Source organism: Homarus americanus, unplaced genomic scaffold, assembly GCF_018991925.1.
Source record: "Homarus americanus isolate GMGI-L3 unplaced genomic scaffold, GMGI_Hamer_2.0 scaffold34360, whole genome shotgun sequence".
Classification (NCBI taxonomy): domain Eukaryota; kingdom Metazoa; phylum Arthropoda; class Malacostraca; order Decapoda; family Nephropidae; genus Homarus; species Homarus americanus.
The window spans coordinates 5,775,207-5,786,890 of record NW_024739403.1 but is presented as its reverse complement, the minus strand read 5'-3'; the positions used below and the strand labels follow the sequence as shown (position 1 = coordinate 5,786,890).

At 33.1% G+C, this 11,684-nt stretch overlaps 1 protein-coding gene across 4 annotated transcripts in view; it reads right to left on the bottom strand.

The window, feature by feature from the left end:
* Positions 1-741: 741 nt before the first annotated feature.
* The window catches only part of LOC121874566 (PH and SEC7 domain-containing protein-like), an 84,410-nt gene continuing 73,467 nt past the window's right edge, over positions 742-11,684 (bottom strand). For 3 of the 4 annotated variants that reach the window (XM_042378760.1, XM_042378763.1, XM_042378761.1), the window contains one exon: positions 742-2,899. In XM_042378760.1, coding sequence (XP_042234694.1) covers positions 2,107-2,899 — 793 coding nt within the window. In that variant the 3' untranslated portion in view covers positions 742-2,106. Of the gene's footprint in view, positions 2,900-4,077; positions 4,093-11,684 lie in introns of all 4 variants that reach the window. The other variant, XM_042378762.1, reaches the window with a different exon arrangement.

Genomic DNA, 11,684 nt, shown 5'->3' with positions numbered 1-11,684 from the left:
CAGAAACCAATGTTATATGAACACTGAATGTTTAAGATGACCCTCAAACTATATTTGGAGGTCATCTTATAAGTTCAAAGTCAGGAAATGATTGAGCCCAAAAGTCTATTAATGTCCTCTGTAATACACAAGCTCCAAAATACAGCACTGAGACAACTTTGAACCTGTGAACAGACCCTCCTGAAAAAGTTCAGATATAGTGACAGGTTAACCTAGGTTATCATCAGCATCATGAAGACAATGAATACCGGTAGCATACCACTTTGGTAATTAGGTTAGGTTCACTAATTTGTGAACAGTACAAAGTTTGAGCACCACAAAGTTTTGACAAAAATGAGTTTAACATTGTATAACTGTAAATAAAATGAGAAAATATTGAAATCACTGATCCATACAGGAAAGTGACCTTTCACTACACAGTTTGCTTATAAAAAATATCAAAACACATAAGTATTTGTTCACTCCCTTATAGAGGCATGCATTTGATTTTTTTTTGTAAAGTTTATATTTTAAAGCATTCTATTTCAACTAAATTGTTCTAAATACAACTATATATATATATATATATATATATATATATATATATATATATATATATATATATATATATATATATATATATATATATATATATATATATATATATATATATATATATATATATATATATATATATATATATATATATATATATATATATATATATATATATATATATATATATATATATATATGTGTGTAATGTTAATACACCTTTAGGCAGTTAACTTAAATTTAAAGAACTAATCCATTGTGGAACACAAAACATGTTGTACAATGATTTATTTTTTCCACTCACAATATTCTTTTCTTATCCCTTTCTCTTGCTTCCTTTTTTGTACCATTAACCTTCAACTTATTTCTTATCAATACCCTCACCATATTATATAATTCTTATTTTTTACTTAAAGAAAAAAAAGAAAAAACAACTGTACCTCACTTTTGTAATATAAAAAAATGCTAACATCCTTTATTGGTATACCATGTGTCAGTGTTACCTTCTTGGCTGGAATGCTTACAGTAGCTATACCCTTTCCACGCTAACCTGGCCCATGAGCCACGCTCCTCGTCTATAGATACAAATAGCTGATTGGTTCCACTGAGCGTCTTACCTCCCCCAGACTGCGCGTGTATAAGCACGTATTTATATTGACCGTTTATGATAAATATTTAAAACTTTCTAACATCCTCTCTGAAGTGCTAATGCCTTGAAATGATTTGCATTTTGATAGTTCATATATTCAACATTATTTTAGATAATAACAGGTCTGCTTACCAATTGTGACACATTTAGTTTGAATTTTCTATGAACCAATCAGCTATTAGTACAGAAGGGGGGCGTGGTTTATGGGCCCGGTTAGTGTAGAGATACTATAGTTGTTGATGTTAAAACAATATGTAGCTACATGCGCACCCCAGCACATGCTCCTTAAATTTATTCATACAAAACATTAACTTATATCTAGACACAGTTGAAGGGGATGAAGGTATAAAGTACATTACCTCTTATTTTTTAATTTTTGGTTTATTCATCAATATGAAGCAAGTCGCTGCTAAACCAGAATTTTTTAGAAATGGTTTGATTTTTCATCTTAGTTTTCATCAAAGTATCTACAGTATTTAGAAATATTCAAAAGTTTTTCAAGTAGCTTTAAAAAATATTTGTATAGCACCAGGACATATGACCTGTGTGTTGGCCTGGTATTTTGAGGTGTGGGTGTACACAGCTCTCTCCAATCCTTAAAAAAATGAGCTTATTGGAAATATAATACCGTAAATAAATAGCAACTAAGATCTTTAGGTACATATACCAGGAAGTATTATTTCACAATTCTATCAATATTCTGGCACTAAAAATTTTATGGCAATACATCTGTATTGGTGAGATAAAATTTTATATTTATGATGTTAGTGAAACAGTATGTACACAACAAGTGAAATGCATCAAAGTCAAGGGGGTAAAAGTCAAGAGGAAATCAAACAAAACCAATGATCAACCCAAATAATACAAATAAATATAAAATAAATATGAAATATGACATTGTGAATGCATAGTCTTATAAATTTCTATATATCTACTCTTGTCCCTACATTCTTCATGACAGGGGAGTTAGGTGAAGGCTTTGGGGGAAGAGGTGGAGCTTCAGGATCAGGGAAGGCAACCTGCAACTGTTTACTCTTACATTCACAATCTTCTTCCTCCTCCTCACATTTGTAACTCTTACTGTTTAACTTACTGAATCGGAAGAGTGCGGAGAGTCTATTTAAGGTGCCCATCCGAGGATCCTCTTCATTTTCTCTATATTCAGTTTTGTTCTCTTTTTCACCTGGACCCAAAGTGTTCCTCTTGTTGTCTCCATTTTCATCTACTTCTGCTGCATTCTGCTGCTTCTCGTTTTTCTCCTTTTCGTTTGTTTTTCTCTCATCTTTTATTTGCTTTTCTTTCTCTTTTTTCTCCTGTTTATTTTGATCTTTTCTTTCTTTTTCCTTTCCTTTCTTCTCTACATCTTTCTCCTTCTTCTCCCTAGCTTTTTCCTTTTTCTCTGCTCCTTTTTCCTTCCTTTCCAATTCCTTCATAAACTTCTCTGCCTCTTTATCTAGCTTCTTCTTCTCCCTTTCTTCCTTGCTTTTCCTCTTTAGTGTTCCTTTATTGCTTTTACCATCCCCTTCATCTCCACCACCACCTTCATTGCCCTCATCATTATCCTTGCCCACCTGTTCATGATCCTTTTCAAACTCACCAGTGTTTTGAACATTCTCTTCAGTGTCAGTCTTTTTAACATCCTCTTGCGTCCTGATTGTAGAATCAGCCTTCGTCTCTACAAGAGGTTCATTAGGAAACTTGGTGGTTGAAGGGGGGCTGTAAAGATACAGTATACATTATGATTCAGAGGTATTTTTAGTGTTTTACTATCAGGGATATCACAGTGCATTTATAAGGGTGTTATCATTTTTAAGTATTAATGAGAGGGAATCTAAATACTGCATAGCTGTAATGAATATATTTTTTTTAAATGATCATCATGCACTGTAATATGATGATAAAATTTCTTAGATCTTTTAAGTTGATGAAACCAAAAAATAAATATACTGTATATATTTTGATATATTCCAAGAGGTGGTAAATCAGAGTGAGAAGAGAGGTGGAGTGACCAGCTCTATATATATCATAGGCCATAATACCCCACTAATCTTGCTAAGTTAAGGGATCAACCTTCCACTTCATCAACTAGAAGTCCTATGTAATAACAGTTATTATTAAAGTTAATTATACATGTATATAACATCAGAAAACTAGCTGTACACCAAAGTAGATATTTATTGATTTATAAAATCCTATCTTATCAATGTGATCTTGGACTACACATTCAACTAGAATGTAAATGCAACGTTATGAGTTACCTTTGCGGGAAGTTCTGCTGTTGACTTACTTCACAAAATGGGGAAAAATTCTTGTAAGCCTCTATGAGTAACAGAAGCAAGATGTCAACATGCTGTCAAAATTATGAATGCACTTGTTAAAAATGTAAGTCAACTTTTATGGAAACCATACTATCAATATTAGCAAATGTTGGAGATGTCAGATCTCTGGATGCATTTCATTAAGTTTAGTTAAAACAGTTCAGTTTTCTTTCTAAGGGGATATTTAGCTTAAAAGGAATTAACTACTGGAATGAAGAACTACGTAAAAACTGTTTCAACGTGAACATTGTTCTCCTTGTTATGTGATCTACAACAGAGGCAGCATGCAGTGACGTCTACAAAAGTAGCGGCAGCTATCAGAGGGAAGAGAGGGAACAATTGCTCATCTTCTTTTAAATTAGGTAAAATGAACATTAAGAACACAGTGTAGAGATTACAATAGCATTTCATAATGATCAGCAACCTTTTATATTAAAGTTTTCCTTACACTAAAAATCAACTATTTAAATCCTATCCTAGCATAAAAATACAATTCAAAATAAATTATTATTTCAACTGAATTTACAGGTTGCTGGTGTGCATTACAGTGCCTGAAAACTTTTTACCAAAGATTACCTTTTCCTTTAGCTCCTAGTAGTTTGCAGCATTAAACAACAGTTAAGACATCACATTTTATTATGGGAATTCATATTTTATTTCAGAAAATATCTTTGTAGAAAAGTCTGTCTTATTGTTACAGTATTTCACCTTCTATCATCAATATGCAAACCAATCAGAATTGTAATGATCTAAAGGAGCATGTACAGCCAAGAACTGTTAAAACTACATCAATTATTAAAAGAATACCGTACAAGACAGTTACTACAGTACTTCATAAAAAGGATTTTCAGTCAAACACAAAGTACAATCACAAAATTTATATATTTACATGAAAACTGTCTATCTACAGGGGTCTGTACCACTGTTTTAAGGCTCATGTCCCAAGTTCAAAAATACAAGTTATATACACAAGGCAATAATATCAATATTCTAGCTAATATAATAACTATATTGTCTTTGAAGAAGTAATAATTGACATTTCTCATATCACAATGTATCAATACTTTAGTCTCCGCTGTAACTATGAAGCTCACAAAGTGAAGAGTGGAATGTATCTGGAATGCATAATAAGAAAGAAAACGACTATACACAGACGCAGGTGCTGAATATGAACCTTGTAACAGACAAACAGCAGAATGATCAGAATTCTCAGTGACAGACAAAACATGAGAGCAGTACACATGACTACTTTTTTAAGGCTCAAACTCACACACAGTGTCACCACTATTAGCTTGAAAAAAAAAAAAAAAAGATGGTGGATTCCAAAAATATTGTAAATCATTTTTCTTTAAGCCAAGCCAGAGCTAAAACTGGAAGATACAAGCCACAAGCAGCAGCAGCAACCGCAGCATTACCCTCATATTTCCGAGCAACAGATGCAGCAATTACCAACAGTAACTTAAAATTACTGCAGGTGTTCTCAACTGACCATAAATCATAACCACTCACATAACACTTCAATCTTCCTATCTATCTGTTCTTGGATGCCTTGAGCCTCCTTGACTTGAAGCGTGACCATATGTGGAGTCTTCCCCAAACATTTCTGCTAGTGCCCAAACATCTCCACACCATCAAGTGTTAACACTTCGAAGCAACAGAAATGTTTGGCAAAGGATCTTGCATGTCCATTTGACTATTATTTGTTATAAATAAAGTCAAGATAATGCACTGCTCATGTATTGCCAAAAGTTTACTATCTATAATTACTTATAAGTATATTAGCTGCTCATAAGGAACTAATCCTAGATACTGTACTGTATATCTGTGTTGCTGCCAATACAAATTACTCATTAACTGATAATTCAGGTACTTAAGTTCATATACATCCAAGTAGGAAGAATTATATTTGTAATATAATGATTGATTTACAAATGTTGGAGGTTGAAATAAGAATTGTTATTTTTCAATAATGAACGTAACTGCAGCTTTATGATACATAAATTAAAAATTGCATAACAATCTCAACTGTAAGTGCAGTAAGAGTAAATATATATGTTTACATATGAGTACTAAAATTTAAGGTGGAGATAAAGACTTGTGACTGAGGTATGCCTTACTAGGTGAGACAGTCTTGCTGTGACCATAATGACAGCTTGTTTAGATTTCCACTATTTTGGAATCCCCATTTTTACGTCTGCACTATTACAAACTTTAAGCAATAATACTCAGAAATGCAAGGTAGTACTTATTTGGGTTTTCCATAATCATCGACAACAAAAATAAAAATTTTAAAGCTGTAAAATCTAAATCTATTTTTAAAAGGTTTTGAAGCAAAAATATAAATAAAAAAAGCATTATGCAAATAATAAGACATAACACCTTACTGGATATATTTAATATACATTATCAATGAAAAAGGAAGACATCTTAAACTAAACTATGATAGTGAAAGAGCAATAGCATCATCATCATCAATAACTTATGGTTCAACAAGAAGTGACTAAAATCTATGAATCAATCACATGATAAAATCAATAACTGTACTATTTGGGCACAATAATAATGCTTTATGTCAAATATATATAAAAACAGCAATCCAAATGTGGCACTGCTAAACTACATCATCTACAGACTTTGCTAACCAGTAATAAAACACAAAATCAACAGATCATAACTAAAACACCCACACGAGGAGTGTCAAAATGCTGAAGAGGGAGCAACAAATTATTGTACAGTATATTGAAAATGGCAGTAACAAAAATGATAATGATAATAACTTATAATAAAAACTAGGAAAGATGGTAAATGAATTGAAGGTAGTGATGATATACTGGCAGTGTTCAAAACCACATGCCAGAGTTAATAGGAAGTACCCTCTGAGTACTGAGTTATGACTGCTAACTACTTTGACTCTTAATTTGCTTAATACTATGTGAGTTCAAATATTTCTTTCTTTATCACCTAGCATTATTGCCAGTGCTTTGAATAAGGAAAACTATCTAAATACATATATGTATACTGTATTATAAATCTTAACAAAGTATACTCAGTAAATGCCCATTCCCAGTGTGATAGCTCATTATGCTCCTTGTGACAATGAAAATATTTTCACACTTTACTTGCAAAATGAGTTCAATCTAAATATATGACTTCTGAATTTCCTTACAAGATGTAGGACAGAACTTCTTGATAAAGGAGTAACAAGACAGCCTTCAGCCTTGGGTAACCATTTGATGAAGAAGAGGAATCCTCCATCCCCTTCACTTATGCTTGAGCCATAATCCTTACATTCTAATGCGGCAAACTAAATTCCCATCAATGTTACTTTAGACACATCAATATCAAATTTTCTTTTCATTTATCAATTTACTGAATATTCCCATTTAAATTTTAGTGAACTAAAGTATTCTTAGGCTACTTAGCTCTAATAATTTGCCCAGGGCATAAGAGTGAAAATAAAATGGCACAAAATTACTTTTTATGATCTTTTATGCACTCATCCATCTATGGCTCTTTTCTTTGGCTTTATCTTTAATCCATCCAATGTAGTACTCTGGCAATCACATACAAGCTTGATCCTAGACCAAGCATTATATTTTATTCTGATGGCCCAACTTAATTTGCCCCTAAGATTTCAGTGCTACCGGTACTTCACTTAAAATATCACACTTACCTCATTTTGAGGCATGAACACATTAATATCCCCCACTAGCTCCATGTATGCCTTGCATATAACAATGAAATATCTTATTTTGTTTTACTACACAATTTTCTTCAATCTTAATCTGACACATATGAGTGCAAAATCGCACCACACCTGGAGCAGATATAGCCATAAATCTTACAGGACTGGAGCCAAAGTGTTATAACAATGTCATCATCACTAGGTCATCACAGTACAACATGAGATTTTTCTTGATCCTCCCTCTATGTCATAAAAATTAGTATAGATTAATTAATACTGTTCAGTATATAATTGTGCAAAGTGAATTTACTGAAGTAATACCATTTGTGAAACCATGAGATCATTCACGAAAATGTAATGAATACATTATGAGGTCTAGTTTATGAAGATTTTCGTGACAATATATGAATAACCAAAGTTCACAAGTATACAATAAATAAGATACCATAATCCTAAAATTAATAATGTATGAAAAAATGAACTACCACTCTGGAATGGGCAAAATTAAAAAAATATAAGTTTTATTATAAATAAATAATAGTATCACTGATAATGACAGCTTGCAGCACCTAGCGGGAGGCTTCTCATACAAGATGGATTAGAATTAAAGAACATATACAGTTTTTCTTTCTTAACTAATCAATTTTGTCAGCTTTAACAAAAAAAATAGAAATCAACATGAAAAGGCATTTAGGGAAAGTGAGTAGCAAGGAAATCTTTGGTAAATTATTTAAAATTCTCTTATCCACTAACAATATGGAAAGTGAATCCACGAATTCCTTCTTATGGTCGAAGGCCACAGATGAGAGACTCATCTTTAAAGCATACATTTTCCTTATAGCAGAGCCTACCATATCCCTTACCATATAGAAGTAGGGCAGCTAGTACTGTATAATCACCTTACTCTCCTGCTTATAATCAGAGTCCAAAGATTTCAAATGGCTTGCTAGTTGTCAGGAAGACCCAAGAGAAAACAGTCAAAGATCAACCGATCCTCCAGTCTGGATCCATGAGCTGTGAACACCTAAACACAATCACACATTGAGCAGCCAATTTGCTTTCATTCCTATCAATGCAGCCTCCCCAAAAATATCTTAGAAAATGTGAAATAATTTGAACATAAAATTCAATTAGCAGCAATTTCAATGTATTTATTATACAGGTACAGTATGTATATTTCTGCTGGTATCCACTATAGGTGCCTTGTGGTAGCAAAGTGTGTATACAGTACTGTACTGTATAGCTATTCTATTAACAAAACCAAGAGTTAAACCCTCACCATTAAGGGCACCCCAGTTACATACAGTACTGTACTACACAAAATACAGGTCACATTCTTTAACAGTGGCACTTGTTAACTATACTTCAGGCATTTCTGGTGTTTCCACACACACAGATCCAGACTGAAGAATCAACTGATCCCTGACTCTGCTGACTCCTTGGTCTTCCAGACAACCAACATGTCAATGGACATCTCTGGACTCAAAGTATGATTAGAAAAGTATGCTGACTTTACCAACACTATCTGATTAGTGTCAAGGAGAGCTCTGTCATAAGAGAGATGCATGCAGGAAACTTAAGTTATTCATAAGGGTCTGTGACCTTATAATTTCTTGTCCATTAAAAAAATCAATCAATCAACCTACAGAAAAACTTTCCTATTTAACTTCTCACTCTACCCAAATATTTCCTACAAGTGATTTTTATTGATCTTGTATCTAATTACAGTACTAAACTATCATAACTAATCCAAAATGTATTCTGATTTGAAAGAAGTAAGAGAAAATATACACAATACTTCATATTTGAAAAATGGCAAGAGAAATTTTCCTTATAATTAACAAAACATAATGCCCTATTCATAAAGTAAAGCATATTACTTACACCCATAAAATATCTGAAAACAAAATATATCTGTGCCTTGAAACAAAAGTAATAAAAATATGAAACCTCAACAGTCAAAACTGCAGTTTCTCAGATCTCATAAGTTAAAAATATTAACTATAGCTAAAAGAGTTTGAATCTCTTCGAGAAAAACTACACAGTATAGACTCAACACTTTTAATGATGAGAGGGCAAATTTTAGGGTGGTTGAACATAATATGCACATAACTCATCAATGCGGAAGAAATGGGAGATAATAGTGATTATGACTGAACCAAAATATTGTCCAGTCACTGATTAACTTGTGTTTACTTTATATGGATGATGTGAATTTTATCCTTCTTCACAATTACTTTCAGCACAAGTAGCCACTGGCTAAAGCAATTACGCATTATGGAAGAAAATGCTAAAATCAGCATGTGAATATCAGTTTTATGATTACCCGGTACTATTTAATGTTATTATGCTATTTATAAGATCAGCTGTCAGGAACATTAAAAAATTGAATTCAGGTCATCATTGTCATCATATACCTTAAACTTCTATGGGAGTCTGAAGAAATGGTTGACCTGACACTCATGAGACTGATGACATGTCGAGTCACAAAACAATATGAATCAATGACAATTTACATTTACCTTCAATACCTAAACGTAAAACATTGTTAAACTCTCAGTAACATATTTCTTCTTCATATCTGTTGGTCTAATTTTAACAGATGTTTAATACATCCACTGACTACTCAGGTTTGGAGAATGTTTTGAGGCAAAGCAGCCTGCACAAGCTTGGGCACTGTGAACACCAGGAGTAACCTAGTAAAAGCACCTTCCAAGCCATTAATGATTGTCAAAATGAGCACAAATTAACATTACATATGACATTACAAAAAAGGTTTCTCCAACAAAATTCTCAGGAAGAACAGACTGAAGGTGTCTCCTATCTTTCAATAAAGAGATTACAAAGAACAAACTATGCCTCCTTGGACAGCATAGTCTTTTATATAATCAGAAGGTTAATGTTCAATGAATATGAAAAAAGGAATACTGTGCCTAGTGTAGAGACATATTTTCAAATTAGCCTTCAATTCCAAATTCACTTGGTCAGAAACACTCCGAACCTGTGCCAAAGTTTCTTATCAAAAGCAACGCACAAGCAGGAAAAAGTGAGTGATCCTGAAATTCCATCTTATGATTAAACCAGGATTAAGCAGCTCGTATATTACTGGCGTAAGTCTATGGGGGTAGAGATCAGGAGAAATCCTAGACAGCAGCGGTTAGGATTACTACATAAATTAGATACATCATTCCAATTAAATTAGAGCTACCATTTAAGGTTGAAGGCAATGAATTGTGAAGTCACATCCAGCAAAGTGTACTGCACCTGTCACCTGGCTGGGCCAAAGTTATGATTCTAGGTTTCACATATAAGTTTTAGGTGACATGGAATAGTCCGGGACTGTACAATAAGTACAGGTGGATACAGTATAAGGAGGGTGTGGCAAAGTACAGTAAGCTCCAGCTAATGTGATATGCATCTCACTAGGAGAATTAACCCTACTGCAATTTAAACTCCCTAAAGACAACCAATCCAACCACTGTACATGACTTCCTCATCCAAGAAGCAATCTTGTCTTAGCTTAAGACCATGTGCCTCATTGACATTCTCCTCAGCAAGATCACAAAAGAAGTGGTTCCCGAGGTTATGGAAATTCCAAGTCTTGATTTAAGATTCACAAATTTGTTACTAACACATAGAGAGTGATGGTAACTACCTTTTTTCCAAACAGGGAAGGAAATTAATTTAAGCTTATCAATAGGAGTCTTATTCTTCAATAAAAATTAAAATTCAACCCAAGTCTTATCCAATCAAAAGAAAGACCAGCAGAGACAAAACAAGATCCTCTCCTGAATGCATGAACATTTTATATCCTCCTTGAAACAAGAGTTAACAGGAAAAGGACCTTCAATGAATACAATGGCAACTTTTCTACTATAACATTATCAATGATCTAGGATCTCAAGAACTGATTCTCAGGATTAATTAGCAAGTTAGAACTGTTAAGATAAAGGGCATTAATTCACTTAATTAAAAATACAAAAAAATTACTCTTTCTGGCTTAATGTAGGTCAAAATTAAATTTAATGATAGCTTGACTCAACAGGGAGGGGGAAAAACTGGGATGAGGCGGCTTGCCAGATGGCATGATTCCATTGTTACATCTAATGAAACTATAAAAGTTTTTGAAAAATTATTAAAATACTCAAATGTGGTTTAGAAATAAAGAAAATATAATATAAAAATATAAATTAGGAAAAATAAAGAGCATTGGTGTGTATGTATAAAGGCAGTGGGCAGTAACTGTGTTGCCACTTGCCAGTCCAGCTATGCTCCCTCCCTTGATATGAAGTCATGGCAGACACACAGCTCTGAGTCAGTTGGGTGACTGCCCAGCTGAACTGTCTTGCCACCCAGTCAATGGTTTGAGTGTGGAAGGAGCTATTTTTCATACATAAAATAAGTGCTATTGTATTTTATGATATGCTATACATCAATTTTATTGTTTATCATAAGAATTTTTCTATATTTTTGACATATGCAATTCAAAATTTATTCA